Source organism: Myotis daubentonii, chromosome 3, assembly GCF_963259705.1.
Source record: "Myotis daubentonii chromosome 3, mMyoDau2.1, whole genome shotgun sequence".
Classification (NCBI taxonomy): domain Eukaryota; kingdom Metazoa; phylum Chordata; class Mammalia; order Chiroptera; family Vespertilionidae; genus Myotis; species Myotis daubentonii.
Genome location: NC_081842.1, coordinates 192,517,478 through 192,539,082, shown reverse-complemented (window position 1 = coordinate 192,539,082; position 21,605 = coordinate 192,517,478). Strand labels below are relative to the sequence as shown.

The window sequence follows — 21,605 nt, the reverse complement described above, 5'->3', positions numbered from 1 at the left end:
TTGTATTCTGGTTTTGGGTACTAGTGAGTAGTTTTCTCAGCCTATTTGGTCTGAAATTTTCTCTTCCCCCTATTGTTTTATTCTTAACACTGATTGAATACACACTTTTGGCAGGTACTTTTCTTTTCTTTCCCCCAGGGGAAAACATCCTGGCAACTATTTAAGCACTACATATATTCACTCATTTAATCATCAACTTTCCAACAACCTCAAAATTATAAATAAGGATTTGAAGCAAAAAGAAGTTGAAGTAACTTATTAGCCCAAAGTTGTACAGCTAGTAAATGACAGAGCCAGCTAGATCCAGAGTCTGCTCTTCTAACTTAAAAGTAATGTTTGGGAGGGATGCAAAGTTTATTATTGAGAAGAGAAAATGCTTGAAGTAAAAATGTATGTCTTCTGATATAGTAGTCACTACTATTAAATCTCAGTTATAAAAACGATAGTTTTTTTAATATGACAAATAGACTATTTACTAACATATATAGGGAATTTGGAGCCTTTCAGGGCCAGTGTAGGTGCAAATATTTGATAAAAGTTACTATTAAATAGCCTGTTTGTAGTGTAGTTGATAACTTTTGGGACAAATGCTCGTAAAACAGTTTTGCTGGTTCTAAACTCTTAGTTTCGGATACTTGCATAAATACATAGTTATCTAAATCTTATAGCCAGAATTTAATGTGTCAGATTGCATTAGATAGTAAATTTACATATGTATCATATTACTAGTATTCTTATTTGGAACTGTTGTGATTTCAGTGAATTCCATTTCTATAATAAGTGTTTAAGTATGGTTGCAGCAAGTATTTGTGACTTTGAAAGACAAAATATTGGAAAGGAGATTAAACACCTGAGAAAGGTTATAAATTTTAGGTTTTAAAATTTTTCTTTGTAAAATTACTTTCAGGAAATGTTTTTTTGGAATATGAAGCAGAAGAAAATACACATTAAAGTTTATTACTAATGGGAAGACTGGAATAATTCTTGTGCTGTACATTATACTCATGGGGCTTTAAAGCGATCCTTGGTTGTTCCATTTATCTGTTTATCATTTTAACCCCTTTCCAGTGTTGCATTTTTGTGACTCTTAGAGAGGAAATTGGAAAGGCTGTGTGCCTATAACTTGTATGTATACACACATACACATATCTTATACATACACTTTCTGTCCTAGACCCCTGGTAGCTGTGCCACTCAGATATACTTGACTGAGGGCTGGATAGGTGCAAAGAAGCAAGGACAGTTTAGAATCCATTCCATTGGCTGGTGGCAGTGGCAGTTTTAGTGGAGTTTCCTGAGGCTCTTCCTGTGGTGTGATCTTGGTTGGTGGTCTTGACTAAGCTTTACTTGGTTTCTGCATATCTGCCAAGTTAAGGAGGCTCTCATTCATTCTCTGAACTCTCTATATCTGATAAATTCCTTTTCTGGCTTAATCTACCTAAATACGGTTGGTTTCTTTCAACCAAGGACCCTAATTTTTTTAATTGTCAATTTGCTCCTTCCAGGAGATTTTATTTGTTACTGCCTCTATTTAAATAGAGTCGTTTCCTAACTAAGTAAAAAACTTCCATGAATGTCTTTTTATTTTTATTTTTTTATTATTTTTTTAATATTTTATTGATTTTTTTATAGAGAAGAAGGGAGAAGGATAGAGATAGAAACATCGATGAGAGAGATTGATCAGCTGCCTCCTGCACGCCCCCTACTGGGGATGTGCCCGTAACCAAAGTACATGCCCTCGACCAGAATCGAACCAGGGACCCTTCAGTCCGCAGGCAGACGCTCTATCCACTGAGCCAAACCGGTCCGGCCCATGAATGTCTTTTTAAAAGGTAATCTTTTAAAAAGAATTTTCCTTTTTATCTAATCCCAATTCTTTTTTATTTTATTTTTATTTTAGAGGAAGGGGGAGAGATAGAAACATCAGTGATGAGAGAGACCCACTGATTGGCTGCCTCCTGCATGCCCCCGGCTGGGAATCGAGCCCGCAACCTGGGCATGTGCCCTTGATCGGAATTGAACCTGGGACGCTTCAGTCCACAGGCTGACGCTCTATCCACTGAGCCAAACTGGCTATGGCATAAACTTTTTGAAAATAGATTTTTCATTGATTTCAGAGAGGGGAAGGGGGGGCGGTGGGAGAATCATTGACTGGCTACCTCCTGCACACCCCCTACTGGGGATTGAGCCCACAACCCAGGCATGTGCCCTTGACCGGAATCAAACCTAGAACCTTTCAGCCCCCAAGCCGACTGCTCTATATCTACTCCCAATTCTTAAAAGCAGTAGTTCTCAACCTTTAAAAATTTGTCTGGAGAAAGGCCTGGGTATTTTGTCTTGTGTTGTGTTCATGTATGATTAAGATTGTGGATCATAGAGGTTTCACAGCTTCAACTTTATATTTGCCAAACTGTTTTCTAAAATGGTTATACAGGTTTACACTTCCACCCACAATATATGAGAATTCCTTGTTGCTTTACATCTTTATCAATACTTGATAATTGCAGAAGTTTTTGCCAGGTTAATAGGTTTGAAATAGTCTCTCATGATTTGACTGAGGTTTTAAAAGTAGAAATTTGTGAGTGATTCAAAGTAATGTTTTCTGTAGTGCTTTATATTATTGCAGAGCACTTGCATATCAAATACATATCTCTTGTGGACAGGGTAATACATAAAATTTCCAGTTATTTTTTGACAAATAGGTTTGTTGTCATCAAGTTTGTACTAGAAACAGATTTTTTTTTGTTTATTGGACCCTAAATATATGATAGCAGGTTTCACTTCTCAATATTGATTACTATGATATTAAGTATTTTCTTAATGGGAAAATGCTATAGTGAAAAAAAATCTTAAAGGTGTCTTATGTGCCCTTTTGGTTCATTCCTGCTCACATTTCATGTCCTTTATGAATTCTTAAATAAGGATTTTTCTCCTCTGAAATTAAAATAAATACTAAAGTAGAAAATGACTTTCTACTTTTTTGTGCTGAAGTATCAAATATGAGGATTAAAAAAATTACGTAATGTGCTCTGGCCAGCACACCAGAGGGTTGCAGGTTCCATTTCCACTCAAGAGCATGTACTTGGGTTGCAGGTCTGATCCATGCCCTCAGTCTGGGCGTGTGCAGGAGTCAACAATCAATGTGTCTCTCTCACATCACACTCTCTCCCCCATCACTTTTCCACTCCTTGCTTGTCCGGTGGGGATTTAAAAAAAATTTTTTTTAAATAAAAATTAACAACAGGCTTACCAGTAACCCTGGTGTTTTCCTTATTGAGGACTTAGGAGGGAAGCTGATATACAGACAGTTAGGAAATGAGTATAGAGTCTTGTTGGGTTATTCAGTCTTTAAAGGAAGTGAAAGTGTTAAAGACATCCTATCTAATAAAAGACAAAAAGGGTAATTGACCATACCTTCACTACGCTTCCCATTGGCTAGTCAGGGTGATATGCAAATTAACTGTCAACAAAGATGGCGGTTAATTTGCATACATAGGCTCCAAGCAGTGGAGCGAAGCCAAAGGGCCCCGAAGCCAGCTGAGCCGGGAGGCCTCATGCCCTGGGATCGGCGGAGCCGTGAGGCCTGCGGGGGCTGGGGGGGTCCTCTGACTGGAGCCCAGCCAGAGTGAAGGCCTGGGTCCCGGGTGCCAGAGGAAAACTGGTGCCAGCAGCCAAGGGAAGGCCTATCGCACAAATCTCTTAGTGCAACAGGCCTCTAGTTTAAACATAAGTAGTATTCTCAGTTCATGAGATTTGGAAAGGAAATATTAGGACGAGTGAATATCTGAAAATAGGCAGGGGTTACTGTTTTGGGCTCTGCAGTTGAAGGAATGTTCAAAGAGCTCTTAAGAACAGGAAGATAAAGGAGCTACTAATTGATGTAATTGTCAACATCTCTTAAATTATTATGTAACAGTCATCCTGTGTATACTAAGATTATCTCATTTGCTATTAACCCCTACCAAGTGATTCCCATTTGTAGGGGAGATATAATATGTAAACAAGTAAAAGTGATGCATGATGGATGCTTGAGTATAGATACGTGCATGATATAATGCTTCATGAAGCAGGAATTTAAGTCACCCACTTAGAGGTGAGAACTGATGGCTTGAAAGTGAATGAGAGAGTAGAGATTCCAGAGAAACAAGAAAAAATGCTGCATCAGAGCTTTTGAGTAGCTGTTATATTGACAGAGCAAAAGAAAACGTGGGAAAAGAAGTAATCACAGGGTAGGGAGAGGATCAGGATATCATAATGCAGTCCATTCACACTGCTCTCTGACAAAGACTTCCCCAGCCCTTCTTGAATATTATCAATGTAAGGGTGACAGTTTTTCTTTTTTCTTTTTTTTAATATGACTTGTCCTTTTTCTAACATTCTACTTATCCAAATAAAATCGGCAACCAGTATCACTGAAACATTTTGAAATTTTATAGCTTGGTGCAGTCCAAATCTGAAAACTGTAGTCTTAACGATACAGCGTCATAGAAACCAAGAGAAGGGATTTTAAGATGGGATTGGCCCAGGTACATGTAAACAGTATAAGCCATTGAGGGTGGTGAGTCACAAGTTTCTGACCTTTGAGAGTGTATTGGTCAGGGTGTTTTTGTTGTAGATAACAAATGTTTAAAAGCATGGTTTTGTGTTTTTCTTCACCCACTGTCAACTTTCATGGGTGATAGAACAGAGTAACCAAGATTTGGGTTTTACTGGGATTGGAGTTTGGGAGTTGGATACAGGTTTCGAGAGAAGAGCCAGTGCGTTCAGGGCAGCCGTGGGCAAACCACGGCCCGCGAGCCGGATACGGCCCGTTTGAAATGAATAAAACTAAAAATAAAAAAAAAGACCGTACCCTTTTATGTAATGATGTTTACTTTGAATTTATATTAGTTCACACAAACACTCCATCCATGCTTTTGTTCTGGCCCTCCGGTCCAGTTTAAGAACCCATTGTGGCCCTTGAGTCAAAAAGTTTGCCCACCCCTGGTTCAGGGTGTACATAATGATGGACTAGGTCAGTGGTCGGCAAACTGCTGCCCCTTGAGTGTGGCTTTTCCACAAAATACCACGAGCGGGGGGCGCACATACAGTGCAATTGAAACTCAAGGGGCCAAAGAGCCGCAGTTTGCCAACCACTCAAACTGGCTCGTGAGCCACATGCGGCTCTTTGGCCCCTTGACTGTGGCTCTTCCTAAGCCTTAGGAGTACCCTAATTAAGTTAATAACAGTGTACCTACCTATATAGTTTAAGTTTAAAAAATTGGGCTCTCAAAAGAAATTTCAATCGTTGTACTGTTGAAATTTGGCTCTGTTGACTAATGAGTTTGCCAACCACTGGACTAGGTAATTTAAACTACAGAACTATGCTAACTGGTCTTATTTAAATCCATGATAACTTACAAATGTGGGCCTTACTGTGCTGGGAAACTAGTGTATTTAGTTCATTCACTCTCCAGTTCTCATTTCATACCCTAACTCTTCTCAAACTTGCTCCTTCCCATTCTGAGGACTTTGTTTCTACTTCATTGAGAAGATAGTTGCAATCAGAATAGAAAGTCTAAGCCAGTGATGGCAAACCTATGACACGCGTGTCAGAGGTGACACGCATGTCAGAGGTGACACGCAAACTCTTTTTTTTTTGGTTGATTTTTCTTTGTTAAATGGCATTTAAATATATAAAATAAACATCAAAAATATAAGTCTTTGTTTTACTATGGTTGCAAATATTAAAAAATTTCTATATGTGACACGGTACCAGAGTTAAGTTAGGGTTTTTCAAAATGCTGACATGCCAAGCTCAAAAGGTTCGCCATCACTGGTCTAAGCTCTCATTGTAGCAGTACTCAGGTATTCAGCCTTCCCTCTACTATTACTGTAAATAACAAAGCCATTGAAGGCCAATCTCTGGCATATCAGATCCCACTCTTCACCTACTCAAGGGCATTGTTTTCAGCTTCATCAACTGCATCAGGTTTTTCTTCTTTACTAGATCATTCCCATCAATGTATCAAAAAAAAAAAACCTTCTTTGATCTTCTAGCAGTCTAGCTGCTACCCTATTTCATTGTTCTACAACACTCAAAGGAGTGTTGCAGTCCACAGTCCCTTAGAACCCACTCAAATCAGGCTTTCACGCGGCCCTATGCAGCATAGTCACTGGTAACGTACATGCTGCTAAATCCAGTGGTCAGTTCTCAGTCTTCCATCATTTAATAGCATTTGATATAGTTGATCATTCTTACTTTCTTGAAATACACTTCTGCTGAACTTCTTTGTGGGTCCCCATACTCTTGGTTTTCTCCTCAATGGTCCCAAATTTTAAAGTTTTACTTTGTGGCTATTGTGACTAAAGCTGCTATGAACATTCACTTACAAGATAATTAAAAATTAGACACTGTGTACTTTTTTATTTTCCCATAGGTTATTTTTTTGTACTCTATATTATAGCCAAAGCCCCAGTGGTGGTATAGAGGTAACTTGAATTACTGTGTATATGTGGGAGGGAAGTAATTTGGTATGGATTGAGGAATAAATAGGGGAGTGAGAAAATGAAAACACTAAGTGTACTCTGCTCTCTATAGAAATTTTGTTAAGAAAGACTAAAGGGCCGAAACCGGTTTGGCTCAGTGGATAGAGCGTCGGCTTGCGGACTGAGGGGTCCCAGGTTCGATTCCGGTCAAGGGCGTGTGCCTGGGTTGCGGGCACATCCCCAGTGGGAGATGTGCAGGAGGCAGCTGATCGATGTTTCTCTCTCATCGATGTTTCTGGCCCTCTATCTCTCTTCCTTCCTCTCTGTGAAAAATCAATAAAATATATTTAAAAAAAGAAAAGAAAAGAAAGACTAAAGGAAAATGAGCATAAATACCTAAAGGGAATACAGACTCGATGAGAGATGGGTGTGGTTTTGTTAGTTGAATAAAACCAGAGTAGATAGAGGTTGTAGGTACCAGTAGTCGTAGATGTGGACTGTGGAGAAAATGAGAGCGATTGAGATCAAAATACACAGAAGATTGAGTGGCAAAGGAAACCTAAGGTAGAGGAGATTGAGATAAGGCACTTGTCAGGGATAGTCTGTACTAGCAGTATAAGTTTAATTATAAGGTGTAAAATTAGGCCATGTTGTGAAGTACCTCATAGATTGCCGGGTTGAATATGAAATGCCCAATAAGTCATAGGTTTTGAAAAGGTTGATCATCACCCTGCCGGTGTGGCTCAGTGGTTGAGCCTTTACCTATGAGAGTCATATAGTAATATTTGTCATTTTGTGTATCTGGCTTCTTTCACTTAGCATAATGTTTTCAAGGTTTATCCATGTGGTAGCATGTATCAGAACTTTATTCCTTTTTATAGCTGAACAATATTCTATTGTATGGATATATGACATTTGTTTATGTATTCATCAGTTGATGGATATATGAATGGGTTGTTTTACTTTGTGGCTATTGTGACTAAAGCTGCTATGAACATTCACTTAAAAAATTTTTGTGTGGACACATGTTTTCATTTCTCTTGGCTATATACTTAGGAGTGGAAATATGGTTAGGTCATATGGTAGCTTTATAACTTTGTGAGGAATCACCAAATATTTTCCACAGCAGCTGCACCATTTTATATTTCTACCAATGATGTAGAGGGTTCCAATTTTTCTGCATCCTTGCTTTATTATAATTTATTAAACCTTTGAATCTTTTCTACTTGAAAAGGCATCATGCTAGATGTCGTGTGAGTTTCAAAGAAGGACATTCTACAAGCAACAAATTTTTGGCCTGCTGCTGGGAGTTAAGATCAACATTTGTAACTCTTTCTGAAGAAGCAAGTGTTAAGTGCATTAGAAGGCACAATTAAAGTACTTGAGCAAAAGCCACTTCATTTAGTCTGCCTTTAAAAATGGTTACAGCCCCAAAATACATCACCAAAGGAGTTTATAATATATTATAAAAAGTGCCCTGACCAGTGTGGCTCTGTTGGTTGGAGCACATCTTCCAGTGCACCAGAAGATCATGAATTCAATTCTTTCTATCATCTAGATTATTAGGTCAGTTTGTTTTTTAGTCTTTTTTTTTTTTTTAATATCTATTTCTATTGATTTTAGAAAAGAAGAGGGAGGGAGAGAGGGATAGAAACATCAGTGATGGGAGCTAATCATTGATGGGCTGCCTCCTGCATGCACCACACTGGAGATCGAGCCCGAAACCCTGACATATGCCCTGACCAGGACTCGGATCCATGACCTTCTAGTTCATAAGTCAATGCTCAACCACTGAGCCATGCCAGCTGGGCTGTTTTTAGTCTTCTTAAAAAGTGTTTTTAAAACTTATTTTCTATTAAGTGCTGCCCTAGCTGTAATATTGCAAATTTATTGTGTGTGTTTTTTGTCGCTCTATTTATTTTGAAATTTTCTTTACCATTGCCTCCTGTCTCACACAGTAAGCAATCTGACACCCATGCTTCCTAATATTTTTACTTTTTGATTAATTCCCAATATATGACCAACCTTCTGTTATCACATTCTCCCTTGAAAGTAGTCCTTTCTCACCACACTCAAGTTGGAACACCTGTGAAGGCACCTTGCTGCATGGAAGCCCTTAGTTAGCTTGGCCTTATCCCTGTGCCAGGATGCCCTTCTCATTCCACTCAGGCTCCCACTCTGCATTGGGCTGCCCTCCTACTGGGACACTTGCTTGTGATGCCTAATGGGTTCTGACATCCTGCACTGTGCCGCTACTTTACACACACATTTCTCCATTCTCCACCCCACATGGACACCCTTCACATCTGGTTAGGTCCCAACACCCTGCTCTGGGTCACTGTAGCACCTCCTCTGCCACCAACAGATCCTTAACTTGCTTGACCCCATCTAATGGCTTTGGACAGGATTTCATCAGGAAGAAGGAGAGGGAACTGCAAGAGAAAGTCATTTTCTAATTTTTCAATGTGATTAGAGAACATGGGTGTTTCATTCTTTGGAACTAATTGAAACAACTAGTGTAAGGTCAGTTTTTATGACTATTCCATTTTTTAAAAATATATTTTAGTGATTTTTTACAGAGAGGAAGGGAGAGGGATAGAGAGTTAGAAACATTGATCAGCTGCCTCCTGCACACCTGCTACTGGGGATGTGCCCGCAACCAAGGTACATGCCCTTGACTGGAATCAAACCTGGGACCTTTCAGTCTGCAGGCCGACGCTCTATCTACTGAGCCAGACCAGTTAGGGCTATTCCATTTTTGCTGAAGGACTAGATATACTCTGGATGATTGATATATATGTATGTTTACATGTATATGTGTTTCAACTTATAAAATACATTATTCAAATCATTTACCCAACTTCATATATGCTTATTCTATTACTGCTCTTTAAGTATTACAAGTATATAAAAAAGTGTAGAGAACAAGTGGATAGTCATGTACACATCACTCAACTTAAGAAATAATGTATTATAGATAAAATTGAACCCCCCACCCCATGATCTTTTTTATTTCTTTCCCTTTATTTCCCCACGGAGGTATTTACTAGCCTGAATAATTAGGTAGATGATGACTGTGGTAATAAATGAGCAAGTTCTATGGCTCTTCGACCATTTATTTATAGCAAGCTGTTCTATGTATAAATCTAACACTCTTTAATTTGCATTTCCTTTTTTTTTTTTTTTAATTGACCTAAAGAGAGGAGTAGGGGGAGGGAGAAACAGACATGCAGGCATCAATGAGAAAGAGACATCAATCGGTTGCCTCCCTCATACACCTTGACTAGGAATTGGACTGCAACCTGGGTATGTGCCCTGACTGGAAATCAAACCCAGGGCATAATTAGCATTTCTGAATTCCTTTGATAGCTAATTGGATTAATGGTTATATAAAAAAGCGAGCTCTTGCTTTGGCTGGATGATTCATTTGATTGGGACAAGGTTGTGGGTTTGATTCCCAATCAGGGCACATACGGGAGACAACTGATCGATGTTTCTCACATCCATGTTTCTTTCTCTCCTTCCTCTCTCTCTAAAATGATTGAAAACATATCCTCTCTTTAAAAAGCAGACTCTCTTCAGGTGGCTTTTCTAAAATTCTTAGAATTATAACCAGCTTAATATGTTGTTGCTATAGGTGGTGACACATTAATGTCTAAATTAGACTTAAGAGTTTTGACTCCTAAGGACCTTTATTTGAGTGAACATTTGATTGTCTCATTTTAGCAATTATATATAATAATGATTTCGCCTTGTGATAATGTTATTTTGTTTTTGTTTTTTTTATAGTGTTAGATTCCTGTGGCCTTTTAAATTATTGAATAATGATGGATATGGATCCAAAATAATAAATGACTTCTCTACTGAAGCAATAGAAGATTCTTCACATCACCTTCCAGTAGCTCAATTTCAGTCTTCAGGAAAGGGCAAAACAAGTGAAATACAGAAAACTGCAGAGAAGAAAACCTCACTTTGGAACTGTCTTTCTCCTTGACTACTCCTTAACCCCCATCTTTCTACTTGTTTTAATTTTGCTGTGAATTTATAAATAGTGAAGACCAAAGAAATAGAAGATACATTTGGGAGCTTTATACCAAGAAATTTGCCTTGAAAGCTGCTATTCTTTGGAGGGAAAAGTATATCAAGTTCCTGTCTGATTTTTTTTTTTTTTAACAAGATTTCTTATATCCTTAGATTTTGAAGAATAAGACAAATATAAATACATATCTGCACACTATTTTTAGCAGCTGTGTAAGAATAATGAGATTTGTAAATTAAGGGCTTTTCATGTGGATGTTTTGCCACTGGAGTTGAATGCTCAGAAGACCTTTTATAGCTCTTTAATATTATATTTTTGATCTGTCACTTAGATGACATTATTTGCCCTTGCAAGTCCACCTGTCTTTCTAGTTATGCCCTTGCTATGAACAGTGTTTGTACTCACTGTGCAAATATCCATGTATTATCTATTTAAACAACATCATAGAGCCATCACTCAAGGAAGTTGAATGAGGTGAACATAGACATAGGTCTTTCCCCTTCCCCCCATTTTTAAATGTAACAAATACTTTTTTTATCTTCCCCTCCCCCCTCCCCCTCCCCCCTTTTCCCTTTTGGAAACCGTGTCAGGAACTAGGTAGTTTAAGATGAGCAATTGAGGGGACTGAGAGAGTGATCCACACAGAGCCTGGCTTCTTTGTGCTTCATCATAAGGTGTGCTGCTGGTCAGCCTTATTAAGCACCCTTCTAACGAGAACCTCGTGGGAAATCCAGCTGGCAGACTCAAGGAGTTCAGGAAACAGGACCACAGAGGTTACACTCTGGGGTAAATATTCTATGTCTAACTTGGGAAGAAGACTGTATGTATATGTATCGTGGAAGATATACTGCTTTCTGGTGTATTTGATTTTGGAAAATATCAGTGGGGTGATTTGGAGACAGTAATGGATCTTTCAGGAAAAACTGATGATAGTTGTGTTTGAGGAAATTAAAATGTGAACTAAATAAAACTCTTGAAAGGTTGTATCTTCCTTCTCTAGGAAGATTTTTTTACTGCCTTTTTTTCCCCTACTGGTTTTGCCAAAAATTACCTAAAGGAGATTAATCTCTTTTTATAAGTATCTGTAATTTTGAGTAAATGTTTATTCTTTTTTAAAAATTATATTTTTATTGATTTCAGAGAAGAAGGGAGAGGGAGAGAGAGAGAAACATTAATGATGAGAGAGAATCGCTGATTCTTTGCTTCCTGCACGCCCCCAACCTGGGCATGTGCCCCTGACCAGATCAAACCCGGGACCCTTCAGTCCACAGGCCGATGCTCTATCCTCTGAGCCAAACCAGCCAGGGCTAAATGTTTATTCTTAAGGTTCTTCTGCTATAACTCAAGAATTCATTAGCTTCTTTCATATAACCTTCCAGGTCTAGGTCACTTTTTGTATGTGTGTTTTTCATGGATATATATTCACAGACCATTTCTTTGTTAAAACTTCTCTGAAGTATGGATTCTGATTAGTAATCTAGACAGACTCAGAGGGCAGGTCTTTCTGTAAAGAGCAGGATCTTAAGTAATCACAAACTCCTTTACACATTAGTATCAAGATCTTGCAAGCATAAATGATGAGAGTTCTCTCATTTTCAGATCCTGGCCATGAGGTTGATGCCTCACCTTGCTGAAAAGAGACACTGGACCTAAATGGCGCAGCATGACTTTGTTCCTGCTTGGCTAAATTTTTCAACACCACAGGCAGTTAAGGTACTGGTCCATTCCTATAGTAACTACCCAAATACCAGTGTTTTTTTCATGCCCAACTTGTCTTGACTTCGGTTTTACAGTTTAGGTGTTTTTGGATTTTCAGCTTTGCCAGAGGATTTCAAATATGTTTTCACAGACTAATTACCTTTGTTTTATTTTATATTTATGATAGATAGATAGATAGATAGATAGATAGATAGATAGATAGATAGATAGGAAGGAAGAGGGAGAGAAGATAGAAACATCAATGATGAGAGTATCATTGATTGGCTGCCTCCTGCAGCCCCCCCCTCCTTACTGGGGATAGAGCCTGCAACCCAGGCATGTGCCCTCACCCGGAATCGAATAGTGACCTCCTGGTTCATGGGTAGATTCTCAATCACTGAGCCACACCAGCCAGGCAAATTTCAATATTTTTAATAAAGCTACAGTAAGCAAAGTTGTGTGGTATTGGCATAAGGATGGGCATATTAAAGCAATGGAATCAAATAGAGAATTCAAAAATAGTCCTAAATATGTAGCCAGTTGATTTTTTACTAAAGTGCCAAGGTAATTTAATACAGAAATTAAAAACCATAAAACTTCTAGAAAAAGAATAGGAGAAAAATTGTTGTAACCCACTATAGTGGTTAAAATAAAAAAGACTGGCAATACCAAATATTGGTGAAAATATTAATAAATTAGATGTAAAGATGTCTATGCCCCAACCTGTAGTTTTCCTATAAGCCCTTGTCAAATATATCTATACTTCAAATGGCTTTTTAGACTTTGGTCTCTATCACTTGAGATTAAAGAATGTCATAGGATAAAATTATTTGGAATAGGAAGGGACATTACAGTTCATTTGTAAAACTGTTCCATAAACTGCTTTCTTTTTTGTGTGACTTCAAAGACTAATTCTTCCTGACTTCTTAACTCATGTGTAAGTGAGTAAAATGAGGATGATGCCAAATTATAGTACTGTTATAAGTATTAAGTAATGTTTGAAAATAAGTCTTTTATAAAACTACTAGAGGCCCGGCGCAGGAAATTTCTGCGCGGGTACCGTCCCTAGGCCTGGCCTGTGATCAGGGCCACCTTCACCAGCTGCCGGAAGCCGGCCCCGCCCCCTGCTGCCACCCACCCCAGTTCCCGTTTGCCATTGGGCAATAGGAGCCTGACGGTTGGGGGACAGGACCGAGAGGTCAGCCATTCCCACCTGATCGCCGGCCCCGCACCCTCCGTGGGTCATCCTCTGTGTGTGGGGAAACTGGCAGGGCGGGGGCCTTGGCCTAACACTACCTGCACCCCCCACCACCCATCTTCGGTTCCCCGTTTGCCATCGGACGATCAGAGCCTGCTGGCCAGGGAAAGGAACCAAGAGGTGATCAGTGCACCTCATAGTGACTGGTCAAGCGGTCATTCTGGTCCTTCTGCTGTTGGGGTCAATTTGCATATTACCCTTTTATTATATAGGAGGATAAAAGCTTTGTGTAGTTGTTAGTGTCCTACAAAGGTGGGCATTCAACCACTCCTCCAGTCTACAATAATTTACAAAAATAATCTGTTTAGAATTTTTTTAAGGAAACATCTTAATTTTTCTTTCCTATTGCGAGATTAACTTAATATTTTTAAGTGTGAAGTTTTGGGACTTATTCTTTCTGGCAAGGTTGTTTTGTGTTTTGTTTTTAAATAGATCTTTATTAATTTCAGAGAGGAAGGGAGAGAGAGAGTTAAAACATCAATGATGAGAGAGAATCATTGATCGGCTGCCTCCTGCATGCCCCACACTGGGAATAAAGCCCGAAACCTGGGCATGTGCCCTGACTGGGAATCAAACCGGGACCTTCTGGTTCATAGGTTGATACTCAACCACTAAGCTACACTGGCTGTGCCTGACAGGGTTTTTTGTAATTAATTGAAGTAGCTTCCTTTTCTTTCCTTCTGGGATAGTGTAAGTGAGTTAATGATTGAATATGTAACCTAGGCCCTCTCTTGACTCAGAGGCCTGAGGTACCCTTATTATGGCCTATCTATAATGATAAAGCATAATATGCTAATTAGACCAGACATCCTTCCAGAGGAAGCCAGAGCTGCGAGGGAAGTCCAGATCCCAGGTGCCTGCTGGTGGCTGGAGGGAAGCCCGGGTCCCGGGTGCCAGAGGGAAGCTGGTGCCAGCAGCTGGGGGAAGGAAGGCCTACTTTTGCACGAATTTCATGCATCAGGCCTTTAGTCTATATATATAAAAGGCTAATATGCTAAGTGTCTGACTGTCCGACTGGTCACTATGATGCACACTGACCACCAAGGGGCAGACACTCAACGCAGGCGCTGCTGTGACGCGCACCGAGAAATGGCACTGTGGACCTGGCGCCCACAAAGCAACACTTGGCTTCCCCCAAGTGGGACACAGGCCCCACCACCACTCGGAGCAACAGCCCACCAAATTGCAGCCAACGTTGCCGAGACCACATGGCGCAAAATGTGGCCCCCAAGCCTAGCCCGGAAACGGTGGCTATGGACGCCGGGTAATGACATCATGTAGCAACACCCGGCTTCCTCTCCCTAGCGATGACTAGCCTCCTTGCAGTTTCTTCAGTCGAGTAACACAACTTGCTTTATAGCCAGCTGCAAACATTTCACACTTTAACCAAATGTCTATGAAGCCTTTTCCTGTGCTTCATCTCATTTGATTCTCACAGAAGTCCTGGAGTAGGTAGATGGGAGACTCAGTGGAATCCTGTTTTCTTTTCATCAGTCAGAAAACGGAGATTTAGAAAGCTTAGAAACTTGACCCCACTGAAAAGAAGAAATGGTGGACCTGGAAAATGACTTCAGGTTTTCTCACTGTACAGAATGTAGTCAAACACAGCTGCAGTTAAATATTTTACCCTTTGTTCTCCCTGAGTGATCTACAATAATAATCTGCTTCCTGTTGATATTTACAGCTGTGTTGCTGACAATTACCTGAGAGAGAAGTTGGGGTGCTTCACTGGGCTGGAAAAAGTTTAGCTACATCAGAAAGCAGGTCTAATTAAGCAAGTTTATTCTATATATATTAAAGGCTAAGTTGACTCACGCATGCGTGATACATATAAAGCTCTCGCTGGTGCCAGTCACACACGTGTTTCCATCTGTCATTGTTGATCATGAATTTGGTTGACACTTCTAGTATAGAGAAAGGGCAAATAGCGATATTAAAATATTTCTTATTAGCACCAAAGGACTTGTATGCATGCATATTAGCGTAGCCAATGGACACAGACACTGGGGCGGTGGGGGCTTCCCTGGGGTGGGAATGGCTGTGGCAGGGGGGTCAATCAGGGAAAAAGGAGACATATGTAAAACTTTAGACAAATATAATACATACACACACACACACACACACATATATATATATATATATACACACATATATATATTTCTTATAGTTAATTTCCTTTCAGTGTGCACAAATCCATGCACTGGGACACTAGTATTCTTATAATGGCAGTTTCTGCCACAGTCATTTCTTGTTTTCTAAAAGCCTGCTACAAAATCTAAGAAAGACATATCTACTTACCTGTTTGTTTCCCTATTCTTTATCATCTTAGTCACCTACAGCCACCTTTGAAAAACACGGAGAGCACCTACCCCGAGGAGATGGTAGATTTGGAGTAAGCCGTCGTCGACATAATTCCTCTGATGGCTTTTTTAACAATGGACCTCTACGAACTACAGGAGGTGAGCCATGGCCAACTTCGATGTTTATATTTAAGCTACTCATTTAGGGCAAGCCCAGCATGAGGGTGCATGTCCATAATCTTGAAATTATGATCTTTTCTAAGCATAGTTCTCAGTTAAATACTCCAACTATGTTGGCTTTCTAACATTGTTATGTTCTCAACTATATTGGGTGTTCTCATGAGTCATTTATTCAGTGGAAGAACTCATATAGAAATACATTAAAAGAAAAATATATATTTTGTGATTTCTTTTCCGTAAACTTAATCTTTTATTTAAAAGGTCCCCCTGAAGGGCTTTTGGTGATACCATAAACCAGATAAGGAAGCATCTGGCCAAATTATTTCTGAATTTCCAGGAAGCAAATAATCTAATGTGTTACTTTTCCTTACTGTTCTAGATTCCTGGCACCAGCCCTCCCTGTTTCGCCATGATTCTGTGGACTCGGGTGTCTCTAAGGGAGCATATGCTGGAATCACAGGAAACCTATCTGGTTGGCATGGCTCTTCCCGTGGTCATGATGGCATGAGCCAGCGTAGTGGGGGTGGCGCAGGAAACCATCGCCACTGGAATGGCAGCTTTCACTCCAGGAAAGGCTGTGCCTTTCAGGAAAAGCCACCTGCAGAGATTAGGGAAGAAAGGAAAGAAGACAAGGTGGAAAAGTTGCAGTTTGAAGAGGAAGACTTCGTAAGTATTATGATGGTTTAGTTGTGCAGTTAAAACCTAACAAATAATGTCTTAATTACAAGACCCTATTAGTAATGAGAACATTTCAGAAATTACTAAAAATTGAGTCCCTACGTTTAGATTTTTATTGTTTTCTGAGAAGAGTTGATTAGCATGAAGATGGTGTCAAAAATCTTGTGTAACTTTGAGCACATCTTTTGTTTTCATCTTTATGCCTTTGGAACTTTAAAAAAGATCCTTAATTTCCATTAAGTTTTGTAAGGTTTAGTATTCAAATATATAATAATGTAAAAATGTAGTCCTGCATATTAAATTGTCTTTCTCCAATTATCATAAGAGGGTTTTTTCTCTTAAATTTGCCCTTTTATATAAAAGTTATAATAAGTTATAAACATGCAATTAGTAGTACTCTAGCTGTTGTCTATTTATTCTGTGAAACTTGATGCTATTGTGTGTTGAAGTACATGCCTTTTGGCTCTAAATCAAAAGTACTCTTATAAGCAAATACATGAAAGAATAGGTGGAGTGATGAAGAAACAAAATCTGTTGTTCATCACATTTTGAAAACTTGGTGAAATCATCATATCATCAATCCAAATAAGTTTAATTGTATTCTTATTATAAAATGAGTTTCTTTTTGTACTTCTATTCCTATAATTAAATGAACCCACTAATTATAATTTATATCTTACATGAATATTTATCTAATATTTATCTATGACCACAACCAGCTGAGCATTTATAAAACAGGTATATCTAGGTCTCTTTAATAGTTTGGTTTATTATGTGCTTTGATAAAAAAAGAGATTGTAAAAAAACTGAAGTAGTATGGTGTAGAGTTGAAGTTATTTAGAGTACCTTCTAAACTAGGTATTAAACAACTGATTGGCATAGTTTGATAAGAAAGTCCTTTATCATGTCAAACTTTAAACAAAAAAAGAAAATGTAAAAAAAAAAAGAGAGAGTCCTTGATCAGTTCTGTGGCATTCCAACTGGGAAATGAATTGATGACAGAAAGAAAAAGGTTAAGGTAGCATTATCTTCATCTGCTAAGTGATTTAAATGGAAGTTTGTTGTCAAATCAAATCTGAACAAGGTCAGTAAGGGCAAATTTATTTTGCATTTATGTTTTTTATACAATATTCTATAAGTCAGTGGTTCTCAACCTTCCTAATGCCGCGACCCTTTAATACAGTTCCTCATGTTGTGGTGACTTCCAACCATAAAATTATTTTCGTTGCTACTTCATAACTGTAATTTTGCTACTGTTATGAATCGTAATGTAAACATCTGATATGCAAGATGGTCTTAGGCGACCCCTGTGAAAGGGTCGTTCGACCCCCAAAGGGGGTGCGACCCACAGGTTGAGAACCGCTGTTCTAAGTGTACATAGAATATGAAGAAAATGATCAAATTAGCACATCACCTAACTTTGTGAAATATTAACATTTGCCAAATATGCTCTAGACCAGTGATGGCGAACCTATGCACATTGACCAACCTTTGACACACGAACTCATTTTTTTGGTTGATTTTTCTTTGTTAAATGGCATTTAAATATATAAAATAAATATCAAAAATATAAGTCTTTGTTTTACTATGGTTGCAAATGTCAAAAAATTTCTGTATGTGACACGGCACCAGAGTTAAGTTAGGGTTTTTGAAAATGCTGACACGCCGAGCTCAAAAGGTTTGCCATCACTGCTCTAGACCATTCTTTTACAAAAGAATTAAAATATTACAACTTTTCTATCTGGCTGCCGGCTTCAGAAATCTTAAAAGGATCAGTTAAATGATTCCCAGAAAACATGGAGCAGACTCACAAAACCTTTTAAGACCTAAGTATCTTTCAACTAAAAAAAATCTTAAACCATTATTTTATGTGTAGAGGTTGTTCAACAAAAGTAGTAAATGTCTGTTAAATTTTTTTAAAATGGTAAAATATCACAGATATAGTTAAAGCTTCCCTAATCTGTTCTCCTCACTTTCCCCTAGAGCAGTGGTTCTCAACCTTCTGGCCCTATAAATACAGTTCCTCATGTTGTGACCCAACCATAAAATTATTTTCATTGCTACTTCATAACTGTAATGTTGCTACTGTTATGAATCGTAATGTAAATATCTGATATGCAGGACGGTCTTAGGTGACCCCTGTGAAAGGGTCGTTCGACCGCCAAAGGGGTCGGAACCCACAGGTTGAGAACCACTGCCCTAGAGGTAATCACCATCTTTATTTTCAATGTTTCATCATCCTCATACATGTTTTTTATAGACTTTTACTACATGTGTATATCCATAAACATTCTATAATATAATTTTTGCCTGATTTTGATCTTTATATGAACAGTATTATATTGTACTAGAGGCCCAGTGCATGAAATCGTGCACCAGTGGGGTCCCTCAGCCTGGCCCGCAGGATCAGGCCGAAACCAGCTCTCCGACATCCCCCAAGGGGTCCCAGTTTGTGAGAGGGTGCAGGCCAGGCCGAGGGACCCCACCTGTGCATGATCGGGGCCAGGGAGGGACGCGGGAGGTTGGCCAGCTGGGGAGGAACCACAGAGGGCTCCAGGGCGTGTCTGGCCCGTCTGGCTCAGTCCCGATTGGCCAGACCCCAGCAGTAAGCTAATCTACTGGTCGGAGCATCTGCCCCCTCAGTGCACGTCATAGCAAGGGGTTGAGCAGCCTTAGCATATCATTAACATATTACACTTTGGTTGAACAGACAACTGGACACTTAGCATATTAGGCTTTTATTTTATAGGATTCTCTTTTATTTGCTTAAAATTATTTTGAGGTTTATCTGTATTAATACATATACCTGTGGATCAGTGGTTTTTAATCAAATGCAAGTCACCCCCTACCCATATCTCCCCCTGGGACACATTTGTCAATATCTAGAGCAGCGGTTCTCAACCTGTGGGTCGCGACCCCTTTGGGGGTCGAACGACCCTTTCACAAGGGTCACCTAAGACCATCCTGCATATCAGATATTTACATTACGATTCATAACAGTAGCAACATTACAGTTATGAAGTAGCAACGAAAATAATTTTATGGTTGGGTCACAACATGAGGAACTGTATTTATAGGGCCAGAAGGTTGAAAACCACTGATCTAGAGAATTTTTGCATGTCACAACTAAGAATAGTGCTATTGGCATCTAGTATATAGAGATCAGAGGTGTTTCCTAACATCCTACAATGCATAGGACAGCCCCATAAAAAGAATTAGCCAGCCCAAAATGTTGGTAGTACCATGTTTGAGAAATCCTGCTCTATGTCTTTTTTACTGCTATATAGTAAATATTTTATTGTGTGAATATAGATTTATTTATCCATTTCCCATTGACAGACTTACAGGTTTTAAAAGATCTTATTTATAGGATAAATCTAAAGAATTGGAACTGAGGTATTGTAACTGGGAAAGAAAGAATAAAAAATAAGATTTCTTTCCAAAGCAACTTGAAGCATAATTAGTAATTAATTTGCCAAGGAAAATAGGAGCAGAATTGGAAGGAGAAGATAACAGATCCTTGGTACCAAAGGAGAGATCTAAAGACATGCACTTGGAAATAGAGAATAATAGTTGAGGTTTATAAATAGGTAAAATCACCCAAGGAGAATAATATATAAAGAGAGGAAGCCTCGCCCTAACCGGTTTGGCTCAATGGATAGAGCATTGGCCTGGGGCCTGAAGAGTCCCAGGTTCGTACCCGTCAAGGACATGTACCTTGGTTGCAGGCACATCCCCAGTAGGAGGTGTGCAGGAGGCAGCTGATCTGTTTCTAGCTCTCTATCCCTCTCCCTTCCTCTGTGAAAAATCAATAAAATATATTTTAAAAAAAGAGAGAGAGAGGTGGCCTAGAGTAGAACCTGTGGAATGTAAGGGATTACTGAGAAATAATTGGTTGAAGAAGAGGTATATTAAGAAAAAGTAGGTGGTCAAAAATAACAAATTAAAGATCTTTTATAGAAAGTTATTTTGTTTTATTTTTTTTTATTATTTTTTTTTAATATATTTTATTGATTTTTTACAGAGAGGAAGCGAGAGAGATAGAGAGTTAGAAACATCGATGAAAGAGAAACATCGATCAGCTGCCTCCTGCACGCCCCCCACTGGGGATGTGCCCACAAGCCAGGTACATGCCCTTGACCGGAATCGAACCCGGGACCTTTCAGTCCGCAGGCCTACGCTCTATCCACTAAGCCAAACCGGTTTCGGCAGTTATTTTGTTTTAAAACAGTATTAGTTTTTAGCCCTGGTCGGGTAGCTCAGCTGGTTAGAGCGTCATCCTGATATGCCAAAGTTAGGATGAATGCATAAATAAGTGGAACAACAAATCTATCCATCTCTCCCCCTCTCAAATCAACAATTTTCTTTTTAATGGGCAAGATTTGAATGGCTATTCCCAAAGGAAATTATACAAATGACCAATAGGCACGTAGATAAAAACGATCCATGTTTTTGGTCATAAGAGAAATTTGGAAATTCAAATTAGTATCACTATGACATACTGCTAAACACAAAATTTGGTGACATTTTAGAGCACCTGGAACTCTCTCACATTGTTAGTGGGATTGTGAAGGAGTACATCCGTTTTGGGGAAAGGCTGTTTCTTATAAAACTAAACATAAATTTACCTTGTGGCCCATTCCATGTCTAACTTTTTGCTAAAGAGAAATGAAGGTATATGTGTATTTATTATAATTTCATTCATAATAGCCCAAAATTAGAAATAATTTAAATGTCTATCAACATAAAAATAAAAAAGTTGTGGTGTAATCATGTAATGGATTATTTATTCAGTAATAAAAAGGAATGACTGATGTAATAACGTGATGAATGTCAATGAAGCCTTACCGTGAAGGGAACGTACTGTATAATTACATTAATATGACATTCTAGAACAGGCAAATAACCTATAGTGAGGGCAAAAACCAGAACAGTGGTTGCCTATGTGGAATGAGGATTGACTTGGGAAAAGCTTGGGTGAACT

At 38.9% G+C, this 21,605-nt stretch overlaps 1 protein-coding gene and 1 long non-coding RNA gene across 5 annotated transcripts in view; one reads left to right on the top strand and one right to left on the bottom strand.

The window, feature by feature from the left end:
• Positions 1-21,605, bottom strand: part of LOC132231247 (uncharacterized) — a 150,296-nt gene that overhangs the window by 14,956 nt on the left and 113,735 nt on the right. The window lies entirely within an intron of this gene.
• Positions 1-21,605, top strand: part of GPBP1L1 (GC-rich promoter binding protein 1 like 1) — a 48,178-nt gene that overhangs the window by 6,122 nt on the left and 20,451 nt on the right. For 3 of the 4 annotated variants that reach the window (XM_059690023.1, XM_059690026.1, XM_059690025.1), the window contains exons 2-5: positions 10,258-11,293; positions 12,107-12,220; positions 15,793-15,922; positions 16,323-16,609. In XM_059690023.1, the coding sequence (XP_059546006.1) occupies positions 12,161-12,220; positions 15,793-15,922; positions 16,323-16,609 (477 nt within the window). In that variant the 5' untranslated portion in view covers positions 10,258-11,293; positions 12,107-12,160. The remainder of the gene's footprint in view (positions 1-10,257; positions 11,294-12,106; positions 12,221-15,792; positions 15,923-16,322; positions 16,610-21,605) is intronic. The other variant, XM_059690024.1, reaches the window with a different exon arrangement.